At 42.6% G+C, this 17,970-nt stretch overlaps 2 protein-coding genes across 4 annotated transcripts in view; one reads left to right on the forward strand and one right to left on the reverse strand.

Moving 5' to 3' along the window:
* The window catches only part of LOC109991341 (pyruvate carboxylase, mitochondrial), a 272,579-nt gene that overhangs the window by 153,044 nt on the left and 101,565 nt on the right, over positions 1-17,970 (forward strand). The gene's annotated exons all lie outside the window — the stretch shown is intronic.
* LOC109991342 (leucine-rich repeat and fibronectin type-III domain-containing protein 4) overlaps positions 7,033-17,970 on the reverse strand; it is a 33,142-nt gene continuing 22,204 nt past the window's right edge. The window contains exon 7 of the mRNA XM_020643644.3: positions 7,033-8,332. Coding sequence (XP_020499300.2) covers positions 7,033-8,332 — 1,300 coding nt within the window. The remainder of the gene's footprint in view (positions 8,333-17,970) is intronic.

The following is a 17,970-nucleotide window of genomic DNA, read 5'->3' on the forward strand; positions in this document are numbered from 1 at the left end:
TTCAATCCTCTTCCCTGACTCATCTTCTCTCCGCGCTATGCTGAGTGGCTGAGAATCGACACGTGTGGGTTCAGAAGTAACCGACGGCGCGTGATGAAGTGGTGTCAAAACTGCTCCAAGTTCTCTTTTTCTCTCAGCCTTCACATTCAGATGAGAGGTTCTGAATGTTTCTGATTTAATACATGAATGTCCCGAGAGTCTCTGAAGTTCTCGCATCAGGTAATATCTCATTTAGATCGACGCTTTAATGCATGCTCACTATGATTATCATGCAGCCATCAACCTTCATCATTAGGTCTTCTGACAATCTGCAGTCATCACTCAGACCTCATTACCCTGGAGTCTTGTTAGTCATAATGACAAACAGAAAAAATATCATTACACACACGACACATACAGTGATGAGTGTCTGTAATGGATTCTTTATGTTTAATGTTCAAAATATGCATTCAATTTGAAGCATCCTGTCAACACGGTGATGCATTACTGACATCATGTTGAATGTTAGAGGGAATAATAAGGTCCTCCTGACCACACCCCCTCAGTGGGACGGAGTTGACGACATTTGAAGATATCGCTGCCTTGAGTAGGGGACACGACAGGAGGAAAACCGTCGACAATCTGCTTACATCTAGGACATCTAGACCCTGGACATGTTCATTTGGGCAGATCGGGTTTCCTGACTTTTATATGGACATGATTTCAAAGCCATGGCATTGGCCTACACAAAGATGAGCATGAAGACACACATATCAGTGACTCAGTGAAGGACGTGAAACTGAATACACTTTGTAGTCAGGGTGTAGGTGTACAGTTGTTTCTCTCTATTTTAGTGATCCGTTTGTTTGTTTGTTTGAACTTTAGCTTTCAGTCAACTGTGGAAAAAGATCACTCATACGAACCACGACTTTCTTTGAGTTTAAGCTATAGCTCGATCCAACACCTGATAAACTGTCTGCCTCCGGTTCATTTCTAACTTGATGTTATACATTTCTAATTCAGCGACCACACACACACTGCAGATCTAAACCATGATAATATTTCAGTCGTATAGACAGGATCTGTAATTTGGTCGGACACTTTGATTTATGAAAAATACGTGGAAATAACTTCATAATTTGGCCAAACAGAAGTGCAGTTAAGTTAATGATTGCAATAAATCTGTGATGAATATGTATGGACTACTCAGTTTTTGATTATGAATCTTGCAATGTAAAAGCAGCCGTGTTAATCAGACTCTGCAGGATTTATGTCCCATTCTTAAAAACATGATCTGTAGCCCTCAGATGCCGAGTCATCGTTCTTTTACTGTATGACTGATCTGCTCATGTTTAAGCTCTTCATTTTCCCTGAAACAAACGAGACGATGGAGAATGAAGGAGGTTTCATATCATATCCATCACAAACTGAATGCGTGTAGGCTCATCCAGGATTAATAACACAAGAGACCGGGCACCTTTCAGCTGAAGAGGTATCTGCTCGCTTCTTACTGATATCTGACACCAAGTACGAGCTTTCTGCCACTCGCTGGCTCAAAGTGCAGTGACCCCGCCCACCATGACATCATGTGCATACCCTCTGTAGAGGTGATGGACGGTTCATTAGCTCATACAGGGAAACATCTGATCCGTCTAATCCAGCAGCAGTTAAAGACGGTAGATTTTGTGTTTAGCTGGAGAAATGTGAAAATGGAACGACTTAATTTACCGTCAAGGTTTTCTGCCGTGTTCCTGAAATTCAAAGTGACAGAATAAAATAGCACGGTCATCATGTACTCTTAACCAGATGATATGACGTGACATATTGTTAAAGAACCACCGTAAACTATCAAGGTTTTATATTATTTTAAACCAACATAGAAAACATATTTTTAGCCTTTCAAATAAAAACAATTAGTCAGTCTTATTTATGATTGGTTGCTCTGAATTTAACAGGCACTGTTTTATAACTCTTAGTTCAAATAAACCTGGGTGACAGTCTCAGTTAAGCAAACTAATTAGAAGTGAAGTGTGTTGTTATTCTTCCTGCCACGTCGGCTTTTTCGATGGGCTCATCGTTTCTAAAAGTGTTGCATGTTGTTGAGTTAACTGCATTTAGTCAGTTCTGATCACACTCTGCTCATTCACAGATGGACATTAACACCAGAAGGGAAGTCATGTCTTCAACACGGCCAGCGCTTTCTCTTGGCTCAACCCATTTATCTTTGTCCACAATGAATTTTGCTGTTCATGCCAAATAGAGATTCAAAAGAGCAGACAGGTTTGAATTGAACCATACAATCAGTAATATCCTATCTGCCCTTGTGTTTTGTCAAAACAGTTATCATCAGCGCAATTGCATCATCTTTATGGTTCTGCAGTATATATTATGTGTTGTCTTTCTCAGTATATTTGTGCCCCTTAAAGCTACCATGTCTTCACTTATTAAATAATTCTTGCCCCCGCCTGGTTTTATACGGCTGAGTCATGTTTGAAGTAACCCTTGGTTGATATCTCAGGGCTGAGGTCCATTCTGCTGTTTTGCATGTTTCCTCCAGTGTACCGCTTCAAGGCCTTTTTTTCTTCTTCTTCCTAAAACAGTTCAACTAATTGACGATCAAATTCATAGTTACCATGGAGATGGTGGTGACTGATTTCAACTCTACTTATCACAGCAGAGTTGAACATTGGGCAGAACTGGTACCGCTGGTTTCTGGGGCGAGCGGTGCTGCTGAGTGCTGATGCGTTCTTAGTCAGCAGTTACTCAGCAGACTGCGGGGAAATGCATCAAACCTTGAGCATAACCGCAAATGTCAGGGGAAGTTTGGCTATGGGCATGCACAGCCTTTTTTAAAGACATGACATGAGAATGCAGGGAAAACCCGATCACCACTGCCAGCGTGCTACCTTGTAGTGTTTTTATAAGCACATTTTTTTTTTTTATATGCACCAGTCAAAAGGTGATTTTATGTGTTTGCACGTTACTCAGCAGTTTTTTAATTAGTCAAAATGGGCCAGGATTTTGCCTTTGGCAGAGGATGCAGAGGGAGGGAGGGAGGGAGGGGGAGGTGTTCTGTGCTCAGTTGTTCTTGCCTATCAAACATAAATACACACACACACACACACACACACACACACACACACACACACACTGACTCTCTATTTCTCAAAGGTGACTGTAGCATAGACTCATTCCTGCTATTAAGGGGGCCGCTTACCAGTTTCAAGTCACACTGCCCTCTAACCTAATGTGCAGAGACTCACTTACACATGGTCTCTCACACACAAACACACACACAAGCATACACACACTCTTTTTTTTTTCGTCCCTCATGCTTTCTTTCCCCTCTCAGATTAGGATACAGTCTAGCACTCTGGGGGGGGTGTCTGCTGTCTAAAGCCGGCGAGGCAAGAGAACATATTAACCCTTTTCACACATACAACACTTACCCTAAGACATGTGATCCTGTTTGTGCTTAAAGGACCTTCAACCTTCCTGTTAATTCGTTGTGACAAATGACTTGCGTGAGGGAGAATATCAACCAATTCTGAGAACACACTTCAGAAAATTAGCACATTTAGCCTTTTGATATATGCCGAGGCACATGCAGGCTTTCACACACACACACACACACACACACACACACACACACACACACACCCAAATCTGAAGCTTAACACATGACCTGCCCCTCCCTTCACTTCTCCCGCTCTCTCAATTTCTCATTATCATCTATTTTGTCCGTCCTTAGGTGTGTCAGCATTTTCACACACTCTCTCTCTCTCTCTCTCTCTCTCTCTCTCTCTCTCTCTCTCTCTCTCTCTCTGAGTTTCTACACAGTCACCCTAAGGCGTTGAGAATGACAGAAAACAAGAAGAGATGAAAACATGTTAGGGTAATAGGTTTCATGTCTTTCCATCCTTTTCTGCTAGAATGTGTCTTTTTTTTTTTTTTCCAAAGAACCAATTTTGATTTTTGAAACTGTTTTTTTTTTTCTAATCCAACTGAAAACACCCGACCGTGTTCTTAGCTTTGTGCACCATTTAGCCCCTTCTCATTCTGGCTACATCCAATGGGATTACAGCGAGAAGCCAACCCAGAGCTCGATGGTTGAATTATATTTCCCATCTAGCAGAGCCTTAGGATCCCCCCCAGTAAGGGCTAGATGATGTGTCTGGGGAGATAAGGTGGTCTTGTGTTGTTCTCCATTGTCATCAGCAGCAGGACAAAGAAAGAAAGATGAGTTATTTTCAGCTGAGATTGCTGCAAGCTCATTGCTGCTAAGTAGTTGTATCACTTTCAGGTAGCAGCCGAATGGTCTTGTAATGTTTATTTTTTCTGAAACCAGCAGATATTGTCGGCAACAACAAAGCATCAGAATAATGATCCATTAGTTTGACAGCTACTACTTTCTGTTTGTTTTCCCTTCAGACAATTCCCCTCCTCTGTGTATCACAAGAATCTACAAAGTCTTTTGATTAGTCATGTCTTCTCATCTTTTTGAATGCATTTCCATCTGAAACTATTGATCTGTCCCTCTTTAATGCACTCTTTTTCTCTCCCCATCAGTAATCACTTGTTTTTTTGTTTTTTTTTGCCACACTGACACACATGCACTTAATAATTTGTTGATTAACAAGTTTGCCTCATGCTCAAAACATCTTCAAAAAGACTCTCTCTAAAATCAAACTAAACAAAATATGACTGTGTAATTATCCTCTATATCCATATGCAATAGAAAAAAACTATCTGGTTGTTTATTCAAAGATCATTGGCACTTTGTGATGCACTCAACTACGACAGGGTTAGATCTTTCTCTCACACAGCCGATACACTACAAACATGTAAATAACGTCAGTAAAAACACACAACTTACTCCTGTGTGAAAGACTCCATCTCTGTTCCATACATGTAATTTTTATTATTTATATCAAGTCCAGAGAACAATATTGACTTTGGCAATGAAAAAAAACAAAACAGAAAGGAAACAACAGTAATGGTTAAAAGTCATTAATCATGTATTGGCTCTGTGTTATAGGCATTTGTTTGTGTGTCTGTCTTTTGGGTTGTGTGCTTGCCAGTGTGTTTGTGTGTGTTCAGTGCTGTGTGCTTCTTCTTTTTTTCCCCCCGCCTGGTTGTCATCAACGTTTTGCTCTTCTAATCAGGACGATCTTTTGTCTACAACAAAAAATCACACGATTTGTATTTTGTATTTGATCCTAACATCATTCTCCAGAGAACTTTGAAAAACGGTAACACATGGTGCAACAAGTAACATCATTTTATATATATACTATATATATGTACTTTCAAGTTTTCTCTTGTCGTTTTTTTCTCTTTGATGGACGTTTTTAAGAGTCTCTGGTTTGTGCCAGTGGAACATTAGTCCCAGTAATAGTTACACAACGTCTTCCATTGAAGAGTTAATATTGTCAGTGGCTTCCATAGTGGTTCTGTCATCTTTTAAAACCGCTCCCTCTCTGAAAACATTCACTGCTTAGATTTAAAGTGAATCCATGTGGCACAAAAAGTCTGAAATCACCCAAAGAAATAAAAGCTAACGCTGATTCCCCTTTTTATTTAAAGGCTGCTGCTTTCTGACCATGGGAATTCTGATGTCTTCTAGATTTGTAGAAAATGTCTTTGAACATGCCCTATGCTTCACCATCCATCGACCTTAACACCGCCACTTGTTTTCTTAGAAATTGAGGATATTTTTCCAGTTTCAACATGTCCAGAAAGCGCTTGACCTTTTTAAACACAAATGGAGTCTGGTTGACAAACATTCAGATACTAGTCGCACACAAACACACACACACACACAATCAAACATTCACACATCCTGTCCCTGATCCATCAATGCATGCACACTTATGCAGCCATTAGCATTATTCATTGATTTGGTCCATTATCATTCGATATCCTATACGACGGTGTCTTTCAGAAATGCACAAAGCGTACATGTTCCGTCATACACCGCTGTCTCCATTTTGTAATCCATATCGACTCCCATTGTAATCCCAATGTCTTTCTTTTAATAATGTCTGTGCTCCGCTCGCTCCTTCCAGCCCAATATCGATTGATCATGTCCAATGCACCCAGCTCTGTATTTATGCTCCCATAATCCTTAGGCAGGGCGAGCCAAAAATCATTGTCCAGACACAGAGGACACATAAAAGTCACATTCATTGTGTTTTGAAAAAAAAAAAAAAAGAGTCTTGAGATGGCCGTCACATTTGGAGTCAAGAAGCAGGATAACAAAGCAGGACTATGCTATCCAAATCTATTTACCATTGTATTTTTATTTATTTATTTTTTTTAAGAGGAGCGTCTTTTTCTTCAGTATCACCGGTGTGTTGTTATTTTTGATCCAGTGTAAATCCTTCTGTTGCTGAGGGGGCTGAGACTCTGGAGACTTGAAGTGTTTGCAAAAGTCTGGTTCCATTAATGTAAAGGATTTACTGGGATCTATGCTGAGCCCTCACCATCTCTATCACCGCTCTCTATCCTTTGTTCTGTTGCTTTCTTGATGTTTTCCCATTTGATTATGCCTCTCCTTGTATGACTATATATATCACTCACATTGTCTCTTCTTACAACCTTCACTCTGTTTTTTTTTAAAGTTTAGTTTGTGTGCTCCTACTTTGTTTTCTACCTCGTATCACTCATGTTTTACTGATACAGCTCTAGCTCAACCTTGAGTATTTAATGACCATTTTAAAACTGTCACCAGTTATGTTTCTCCCACTCTTCCTCCCCCTCCCCCCCTGTCTTATATTTCACCCATCACTCCTCAGGTCAGCTATAAAGAGACTCTTAAAAAGTCTTCACCTCACGATCAGGTTCACTTTCCCCTCTCCTCTTCATTTTTCTTGACTTCTCCTAAGGAATAATCAAGGAGCTGCACAAATGAGACTCAAGTCTTTTACCTTTTTCTGTCTCCTCTGAACTCACAACTTTCACCTCCTCGTCTGCAGTCGCTTCCTACACCCTAGGTTTCCTCAAAATCCACCTCTCGTACAATCCTGCATCCCTCTTTAACTATGCTCTGTTCTACACAACGCTTTCCTCCAGTTCTTCAGCACTCCTTCCGTCCTTCCCCTTTTCCCTCCCCCTCTCTTTTACGCCGCTCGCTTTCCCAGTAACCCCGCTGTTGGAGTTGGAGTTGGTAGTGTTGTAAGCGTGGATGTATCCTCGCTGGAACCCGAAGCCCCCGGCACTTTCCGCCTCGTCGCTGTTCGTCGAAGACGCTGTGCTTGTCGTCGAGGCGCACTGCACGAGCATTCCATGAAGTGACTGGCTCCGCCTCGTCCAGATCACGCTCAGCCGCTTGGCGTAGCTGACGGCGCCGTAGTGCTTGGCGACAGAAGCCGCGGCGTCAGTTGCTAGGGCGACAGAGGAGCCCATATCCAACGAGTGCCGCCGTTTGCTAACAGTCCCACATGCAGGACTGTTAGCAGGGGATACAGGACTCAGATAGACCTGTGAGGATTTCCACTTGTCCCTGCCGCGAGACGAGATTCTCCAGTCCAACATCTCCGAGTCTCTCAGGGGCGCGGCCAGAGAGAAACTGGCACGGTTGGTCAGTTCGCGCTCCAGACGCGGGTTTGGGCGGGAGTGTGACTGACGGGGGAGGGTGGAGGGCGGGGAAGGGGAGTAGTAGAGGGGAGTTCTGTCACTTTCAAGAGAATACGGCGGCGCCTTGTCCAGCTTCCTTTGCCTCACCACCAGTGCCATCTCACTTCCTGCCCCCGTCGTCGTGGAAACCACGCCTCCGGCCGACAGAAAGTGCTCCAGGTTGACTTTAGGCTTGGGCCTGGGCTTTGGAGGGAGCTTTGGAGGCAGAGAGGCAGAATCAGTCGCTTCTTTCTCCTTCTCCTTCTCCTTCTCCCCTCCTCTTTTAGAAGGCAGGCCGTTGGGCAGGACCACCATCATCATGTCCCCCGAACCGTTCGATTGGTAGCACCCAGTGCCGTTCCCCCCTTTGTCCCCTCCCACACCTCCGCCCTGGCAGCAGGCCCCGCCTCCCGCTTCAGTGTTGCCGCTGTGACATATCATATGGTCCCCGTGGTTGCAAACGCGGTGCCGGACCATAAGCGCGACAGTGAACACGAGTAGGGTGACGACAACAACACCGCCAACCAGTATGGTGAGAGTCCCACCCAGGAAATGAGCTTGGAGAGAGCGGCATGCTGGGTAAACATCCTTGGTGGAGAATGTGGTGCAGCCTAGAACTTTGGTCGCTGCCAGGGATGTGGTTGTGTCATCAAAAATGGCGAGGACACACAGGTTATAGTCCACACCAGCGACCAAGTTCTTCAACAGGAAGCGGTCACTGGTCGATGGGAGAATTCTAAAAAAAAAAAAAAGTAGAGGTCAGTTAAATAAAGAAGCAAGCTGCGCACTGGATCTGTACTTGAATATAAAACATCTACAGTGACTCAAAGCTGAGCCTGAATACTCAAAGTATTGTGGTACTGGGGAGAAAGGCTTGAATATTGGAGAAGAGGCAGAGGAAAGGGGGTAAAAAGGGAGGCTAGAAACAGCGCGAGAGAGGATACTGCAGTGTGGGGAGAGAGGGAAAATGAGGCTATTGATGGAGAGCGCGCCCAGGGAACATGAAAAGAGAACTCTGTCTGCTCATTTGGAGCGCAGGGGTGTGTGTGTGTGTGTGTGTACTTGAATCCCTGAGAGAAGCAAATGCCAAGCCATTTTGTGGGACCTCACATTTAAAAAGAGGCCATTTTAGGTGTAACAGTCAGAGCTGGGATTACAGTAACGCTGGTTCACTGAGTTACGAGTGTGTCCATTGTTTTGACATCCGAAGTAAAGGTGTGTTTCGCTTTATTTTGATCGCAAAACGTGTTCCCGCATTGGGGCTGTGATACATGAGTGCCTGCGTGGGATAATAATGAGAGAAGAGCTTTGAATATGTCCTCGTTTAAAGTGTTTGAGCAGCCGTTAGAACGAACAATCAGGAGAGAGGTGAAAAATAGAGTCAGGGAGAGAGAACAATGAAAAGAACAGAGCGGCGTTGGCTCTGCTTAAGTTTAGTGTTTGCCTCAATGTGTGCATGTGTTCAGTGTTGTATCTTTGACATATTACAGTAGTTATATATACAATACACTGTGTAGAAAACATACTGTGTGTATTTGTCATGGCAGTGTGTTTGTGTATGTGACATGCCAGGGTAAAGTGTGTGTGTGTGTGTGTGTGTGGGAGATTGCAGCACAGCTCAAGTGTCTGTCGCTGATGGGTATGACTTTGCCCTCTGCCTTCCAGCCCCGCTGTGTGGGCAGTGTGTGTGTGTTTGTGTGTTTTTGTGTTGATACCATGAATATTTTTTTTGCCAGTGATTTCTTTCTTCTTTACTCCCTTGCATTCAGTATCTCCAATTCCCTCTTTTTTTTTTCTCTCTCTCTCTCTCTCTCTCTCCCGTTTCTCACTGCGTCAAAGGGCTTATTTGTATCGTCTGTTGCTAACCAATCCAGCTCCGTTCAGACGTGAGCCACATCCTATAAATGCCATCCAGTGTGACTCAGACACCGAAGGAGCATCTGCAGAAGGGCCCCTTACAATAGCCTGTTTTTAAATGCTTTCAAAATAAAGAGACCAAGGACTGCAACTGTTCCTTTTTTTTTCTTACATCTTGATTCGTGGCTGCTGTTACAACAGCGAGTTACAAATTAAATCCAGACCCAATCGATTGGGGTGAAATTGTTACTAAGAGGGAATATGTTTCAATGAAATGTATCTACTTTTTTTTAGGTTTAAACGTGAACATAGGGGAATTTTGACCAAATTCCCAGCAGTCTACCTTTTTTGCATATGTTTAATTTAAGAATAAAAATACTTTTACACTTTTTTTTGCATAGAACAGCAAATTGCAAACTCAGTTACACTGCCTTAACAAATCTCCAGTGATTCGAGGAGGGAATAAGAAACTCTGACGCAAATGTAGAGCTCCAAAAGCAGCAGAAGCTGTGAAAGCTGTGTATATCAGTACACTCCAAGTCCTACGATGATCTATAGACACATCGGGCGATTTCATTAAGAACAGCCTCATCCAGTGGTCATTAGGGCACTATAGACATCTCTCTGAAACTGTCACAAATTCACCAATTAGCTCATTCTCAGTGCTGGAGCAACTTCGGGACCAGGTGTGTTACCATGGCGAAGTCTCATTATTCAGCTCATAAGAGCAGTTCTGCTTGTGAAAGCATCTCTTCATGCCCACATTGAACACTCTATTTTCATGACCAGCCAACTTCCCGGATTTCATTTACAAATACACTAGTCATGTTTTTTTGTTTTGTTTTGAAGAGGCACACACTGACATGCATGGCCTCACTTGATCACAAAAGACGTCAAACAAGGCTTCTAAATTCAAGACACGGGGGAAAACGTCATGTGTTGTTATTCCTATTTGGAAAAAATAACCCAGAAAAAGCTGCTGTCCATTCTTACTCTTGCCGTGGTTGAGTATATTTCCTCTAACTGAAGAGGAACGGTCAATAAAAAAAAAAAAACTTTTAACCATAACAGATCAATAAAAAGACACACATTGGCTGTATTTCAGGCCCGACACATCACAGCAGTAACTCAACTTTAAAACCAAAGTGGCACAATGAAGGTTTCCAGTAAGCTTTTTTTTTTGAGATTCAGCAAAGAAATATGCATCAAGAAGAGCAATCGAAAGCGAAGAATTATAACCAAATATGATGAAAACCCGAAATGAAAGCCTGTCTTTAGCAATCAGCCACAGTGAAGGAGGGTGAATCGCCTCTGTAAAAGTCCACCAGTAAAGACAGAGGGTGCTCAATCACGTTTTCCCACATGAAATATGCAAGAAGCAGCACTCATAATACTGCTGCTGCCTCTGTTTCGGAATAAAAAGCCTTGGTCATATAATAGGCTTATAAAAGGCCTTGAGAAATATTACAGCGGTGTCAGTTCCTTCCAGAGCCTCTATATGTGTCTGTGTATAATTGATAGAAGCCCCTGGGCAGGGATTTGACCATCACTGTGGGGAGTCGTGTACTCTGCTGAGGGGCCGGCTCTCTCTTCCAAAGGTTATACTTTAATAGGCCTTCTCTTAACTTTGATATACTGATTCCTCTTTTTTTCCCATCTCCTTATCTCTTAATGACTCTGTTTGATTAATATTGCCATCGTACTGCTGCATGCTTTAAAGGATTCATCACAGAGTAAGAAGCTTTAATGCCATAGACTCTTTATAAATACAGTGCTTCTTTTCTTTCTTCTTCCTGACATGTTGTTGCATTATGATAGGGTAGGGTTTTTTTTTCCTCACAGTCCATACAATGTGAAATTAACTGGGACACTGCTGCAATCCAGCACAGTTGCTCCTACGTTGCATGACCATGGGCTGCACGCACACCTTGACTGAATCCTTGAATCATCTTTTCTAACCCTGCCATTCAGTGCCCCCTTCCTTTATTACCTCCATCCTTCCCTCTCTCCTTTTTTTCTTTTCAGATCATTGTCGATCTTCCCTCCTTCGGTCTATCCTCCTCATTCTCTCCGCTGTCATCTTTTAAATGAACAGATTTCCTTCTTTTTTTTCGCTGATCGTTCCTATCCTCTCGTCTCTCCTTTAGAAATCACCCGTCCTTTCTTTGCATTTACCTTAACCTGCAGTCTTTCTTTCCTCCATGTTTGACCTCTTTTTTACCATTTGACTTACATTTTTTCAGTTCTGCTGATTCCCTCTGCACATCTCATCTCCTTCTTTGTCTCTCTCTGTCTTTGTTACCTACCTCTATTTCCGCAGCCAATCAGCTGTGATCGTCTCAAATCCCTCTGCAGCCCTCACTGGGCTCCACATGACCTGCTCGCCTCTCTGCTTCTTCTTTTTTTTTTCCTGCAGTCATTGTACTATGTCTCTATTAGCCACAGAGAGAGATATATAACCATGTACCGTTATTTAGCATCCAAGGTCACTCTGTTCCTTTCCTCTCCTCTTCCCTCTTTCTGCCACTGCTCCTCCCTCCTCCTCATACTCTACACTCTTCACTTCCTTTTTCTCTGCTGTCTCTCCTTTTGCTCTCTCTCATCTTGTATTTCTCCCCCCCCCGCCCCCCTTCCCTCCTTTCCTATATCACCACTTTTCCCATTCTCCCGTCCACTGCTTCCTCCCTTATGAGATCGTGCATCACCTCTAGTTGTTTTTGCTACGCTGGCAGTGAAAGAAATGGGCAAGCAAACTCACTAAAATATATATAGACGACCCGGACACACACAAACGCATGCGTCTTTGACATGCTGATGTGCTGCGAATCGCTGCATTATGCATTTTTAACCATATTTGTATGCCTGTTGATATATGTACATGCAAGTGTGTAAGTCTATGTTCTGTTTGTAAACATTATGGACACATGAAATGATCTTCTCTAAATCCTTGGCGCTCTGGAGACAGTGTTCATGAATATAAATTGGCCTGCTCTAACTCGGACCACCAGACTGAGATGCATGAATTGATTGATACAATCAGTTCTGTCCCACAGCCGGGGGGTGCCGCTCCCATTAACTGAACCTGTGTTTGCAGACATTTGCATTGCGCTGTGTCACCTTAAATAGAAACGTGCGTCTGTGTCTCTGCCTCTAATTATTGTTAAACCTTGCAAAGCCGTGCACACACACAACCACACAGATGCAGGGAGAAAGTGAAAGAGGACAAGGGAGCGCTTTGTTCAAGCTGGTGACACGGAAACAAGGAGTCATTAGAACCCTCGAGAAGGGGAGTAGAGAAGAGAGGAAAAGAGGATAAACCAGAGGTGGAATCATGCCCCCTCTTTTCTCCAGTCTCCTCTTCTTGTTTCTCCATCACCTCCCCTTTTTCTGTCCATCTGCATTACCAAGTCTGACACCCAACAAGACCGGGCACAGAGACGGAGCAAGACGAGAAGGAACAACAAAGCAATTATCTCCTCTTCTGGCTGACATCTGTACTGCCCTCGTTTCCTTTCTTTCCCCATGTCATGTCCTTTCTTCCTTCACCCTTTCCTCCATTTTTTTTTTTAAGTCCTGATTCTTTGGAGTGTTTACTGTCTCGTTGGCTGTCTCCTTCAATTTTTTTCTAACCTCTTCTTCTGTTTTCCTCGCTCTATCTTTCTGTCAATCTCTTGGATTTTGTTGTATCTCTCCTGTTGTCTTTCTTCCTTTTTCTTTAATTGTCACTCAGCTCGCCGTCATTTGGCCTAATTTCCCTCCACCGCCTTTTTCAGTTGTTTTCACACTTATACCCATTCTGTTTTATCACCTCCTTTGTGTCCCTAATTCCCCTGTATTTGTTTCCCCCCCACAGTTCCTCTACGTCTTATATTTAACACTTTAAAAAAAAAAACAGTATTAATAACACTCTCAGTCCTTCCTTTCTCCTTTCACTCTCTCCTCCTTCCTCTGACCCGCAGTATAATATCCGGTGACATATGCATTGAATGCTGACCTCCCTCCTTATCCTTCCTCCCTCTGCCTCTGATGTGAGTTGACACATGTATTGACACAGTAGTTTAACACTTAATTACATCTCCCCTTGGGGTAAAACTCTCATCTCCCTCTCTTCCTTTTCTCACTTTTTCCATGTAGTCCCACTTCTACTTCCCTTTTTCTCCATCTTTGTCTCTACATTCCTCCACCCTCCCCAACGTTTATACATTTCTCTTTAAACCTCATCTATCGCTGTCTCAGCAGATGCCATTATCTTGTTTCTTGCAGGATTTCTCGTAGGCTCATGCTGGCATTCTGGTATATTTTTAGATGTAGTTTAAAATCAGCTCCGTACTCTCTAATATTTAGTCAAATATGCGGCATAGTTAGCGGCTGCAAGCGAGTGGTCTTGTCATGCATCTTATTTTCAGGTCCTGTTTGTTTAATCCTTTCATCTTCTTCTCTTTCTGTGACTCATTACCCATGCTCCCGTCTGTCTGTGTCTCGGCATGCTCCTTCCTATGGTTGTCAAGCTCTCTCTCCCTGTCTCATTTTAGCTGTTCCTCCCGTGCCTGATCCTAAACATTCATGATTTTCTCTCAAACTTCTCCCTCTCTCTGTTCCCGTGATTGTGTGGGAGTGGCTGGCAGGAAGGTTGTTAGGTTGAGACTGAGGAGACGTGGTGGGCTTAGAGTCCTTACACGATTGTCTGCGGACTTAGAAGACCTCCAAACCTAATCAAAATTATTTGTGTGGCAAGTGGCGTACAAATCTCCCCACTGACATATCTCACATCGCAGTGATTCATAAAGTATTGAAAACTTCTATCCCAACAGATTACCCTTTTTATTTTTCTCCAAATACCTCCACCAGCACCACAGAAAGCTACAGGCTGCCTCTTATATAATTCAGATACATTGAATAATGTATTTCAGTTACTGTATACACACAGAGATTGGACTCAATGACACCTGTACTGAACAATTGGATGCAATTCCTATGAATTATTCCAGTTGCTTTGAGTGGTTATGCCCTAGTCTAGTTTTCAACACTGTTACAGACTTAGGACTGTATTTCAGCTTGTTGTCTACCATCTATTTTTACAGAGGGTGGAGAAACACACCAGAACATTTTACAGTATTATTCAATACAAAAACTTTGACGGACTCAAAATGTGTCTGACACATCCTCAACACACACACAAAAAAAAAACGACACACTTAGTTTCAGGGTGATGCAATGTTCTGTAAGGCCTTTTCGACTGTGTCCGGCCTTGTTGGCTTTCTTTTCCGGTGCTGGTACAACTGAACAGTTTTGCTCAGGCCTTCATGCATGGCCTGGTTAAAATAACACATGTTGTATAAAACTACTTCTCCTAACAGATGGTACCACGAGGTGCTCTTACAAAACTTGCCTCATTATCATGGGGGGCCTTCAGGTAGGCTGTACCCATGTGTGGGCAAGGAAGACATGTCCATTTGGTTACCAATCGCATTCAACCGGGAACCTTCGGGGATCCTTGGATATTCTTTAGCTGGTATTCACATTAAGTCATCAAGGAATTTGTTTTGCATTTAAATCAAAGTGGGGAACTCAAGGTAGGAGGCTCAGTTGATGGTTTCAGTGGAACTAAGGATGACAAGGTCATTGGTGCCCAGCTGAGGACTCCCCACCTGGTCCTGTCACATGAAGCCGTCCGGACAAGACTATATTTGGTGAAAGTGGGGCAGGTGTTGTCCGGCATTCAACTGATTTAAAAAAAACAAGATTAGATCTGGCAGCTCTGCTCTTCCATATATGATGTCTGTCGCACTTTGTGTCTGACTTTTTGCATTTGTTTGACCGTAAGTTTTATTTTCCTCGCCTTCCATTCCTAAATCCCTTTTTTCCCCCCTTTCTCTCCCTGTCCAGCGCCTTCCCTTTCCTCAGCTCCATACAGCCAGGCGAAGTGCCTGCCAAAGCACACAAACAGCCAGCCACAACAACAAAATACAAACACAAATCCCGGATAGAAAGCATGAAATCTCGCTCGTCCATTCTTTCCCTTTTGAATATATGAGCCAGACTCCCTTTGGCTGACTCCTCGCTTCACAGTCTTGCTAGCTAGTGTGGTATTGTGCCTGGCACTGGCACACTGATAGCATGATAGAAATCCATACTGGAAATCCTCCGCTGCATTGTGGTATGCTTCCTTTCATATGCTGCCCCCCTTCCATTTCCTCTTTATCTCTCCTTTGAGACCGATTTTCCCTGCTTCCTACCTCAGAGCCCTCAGACTTTGTGTCTCCTCTTTGACCCTCCTTCTTCTCTTTTCCATCAAGTCGAGCTTCTATCTCAATTTCACCTTCAAGATAGCCACTATAGCCCTATCTCCCCTCGGAGTCAGTTATCCCCGCCCCTGTTTTGTTGGCAGAGATATTTGTTTAGAGTTTAGTCAAACTTTAGATCGCTTACTCCCTCCTTGCTGAGTTTCAGCATCTCTCCTGTGAGTCTTTGTGAGCTTATCTCTCCTCTATTTTGCTTCTGTGCGAGCTTCTTTGAGTCTATATTGGCATTTTCTTGTCTCAAACTGCACAGCTGAGCCTTCACATTACACTGATAGTGCTGTTCCATTATTTCTTTGTGTCTGCTCCCCTCAGAAGGACAGTCCATCTGTATCACCTGTTGTTTAGCCAGGGCTGCTGGGAATTTGAATTAATACTATAAGCAGCTGTTGAATGTTACACAATCCATTACAACCAACCTGCAACATAAACGGTCTTTATCAAGCTCAATGTAAATGTTTAAACCATTTCAACTTCTTTTTTTTTTTTTTTTTTTACTTTTGTATGAGGCGGTTCTCGTGTGTTTCTCTAAATTTCTTTTCTTTGTTTTCCTGGAACAATACACTTTCAACATCCACGAGCAAGCCAGCTCCTCTATTATCAGAGTGTTTTCTGTAGAGATATTAACACACCTATTAACTCATCGGCAAAGGAGCTAAGATCTCATTCAGTTCATTCAATTCAATCATGTAATTAGTTCTCCATGTGTAATTTGCCACACGTGTCTAGGGACTGTGCACAAATTGCGCTCGTCTGTTTTGATATGGCATTTCAGCGAGACGCCTCTTCACCTCCATCCTTTTCATTCACCAACCCAATCTAGTGGTGGAGGCTTTTGTCAAACCACCTCGCCATCTCCATTTTCCCTTCTTCCAATTCCCTTGAGATTTTATTATGTTTTGTTGTTGAGTGTCTTACTTTTATTTTAAAGTTCTGTTCTCTCCCAACTTTTTTCCTTCGATTTCCATACTCATTTTTTTATCTCTTCCTTTATTAATGTGATGTTTAAATACCTCCCATGCTTAGTGTATCTCCACCCCTTGAATTTTTTCCTTGATGACCCCCTCTCCCCCTTCCCCCCCTTTTAAGTTGCCATTCTACTAAATCTAACCCATCACTCTTTCATCTCAATCTCTCCCAAGGTGATTTGGGTAAAGCCCATCTCTGATCTTCCCACTTCTCCCTCAATCCCTTTCCTCAACCTATTTCTGAAATCTCTGAGGCATCATCCCTATCTTAAAAATTCACCAGTTCCCTTCTGGCTCTATCCATCACTCAAATTATGATTTTTTTATTTTTTTATTTTTTCCAGCTTCACCTTTTGGCTACCATCTTCAATTCTTCCTTATTTTCCCTCAGTCCTTGTGATTATACCGGCACACCAGTTTTTCATATTTCCAATCATCTCTGGATCTGTTTTTCTCCCTGATCTGCTTCATTCTTTAAGGTTAGCTCCGTTCAACCCTTCTCAGTACCACTTACAGCGCAATACCATCTTATCTAAGGCAAAACGTTATTCCATGCATTAATGCAGAGGGATTTCAAAACCAAACAATAATACCATGATTTAATTTCCTTCCTATACCTCTTCTCTCTCTGCCTCTTATCATCATGCTGCATCTGTTAAATAAATGGTCTTAAACCTTGAGTACATGTCACCTTAACTTATGTACAATGAAAGAGTCTTCTATATGTAGGAACACAATAAAGACAAGCAACCTTGTCTTGTTTGAAAGAAGAGAATGCATCCATTCAGTTCAGGCAGGTTTACTCATCATCTGCATTCTGACCTTCCATCCATACCTTTGTTACTTTAAAAAAACTGGTTTTCCACTAAGCAAACTTTTTTTTGTAATGCATCAGAGATCTTGACAGTATCAAAACTCAACCCCGGCACTCTTAACTTTGACCTCTTACTCAGATAAGTAACACAAAAAGCTTTGTTTCACAGGCACTCTTCATTTTGATTTGTTCCTCCTATTCCTCGTTTTTCTCTCTCCGCCTGTTACAAGGGTCTACAGTGGTATTCCTCCACCTCCTTTTTTTTTTTTTTTTTTTTTGCAACACCCATAGGTACTGTCTTCAAAGTGGTTTGAAGCAACACATTAGAACCGTAACTAAACATTGGCAGCGTTTGCAAAGCATTTTTTGGCTTGCACAAATTCATTTTCCACACCATTTTTTTTTTCCCACTCAGACTTTCTTTGGACTTTCAAGG

The sequence above is a fragment of the Labrus bergylta genome, chromosome 22 (assembly GCF_963930695.1).
Source record: "Labrus bergylta chromosome 22, fLabBer1.1, whole genome shotgun sequence".
NCBI classification, from domain to species: Eukaryota; Metazoa; Chordata; class Actinopteri; order Labriformes; family Labridae; genus Labrus; species Labrus bergylta.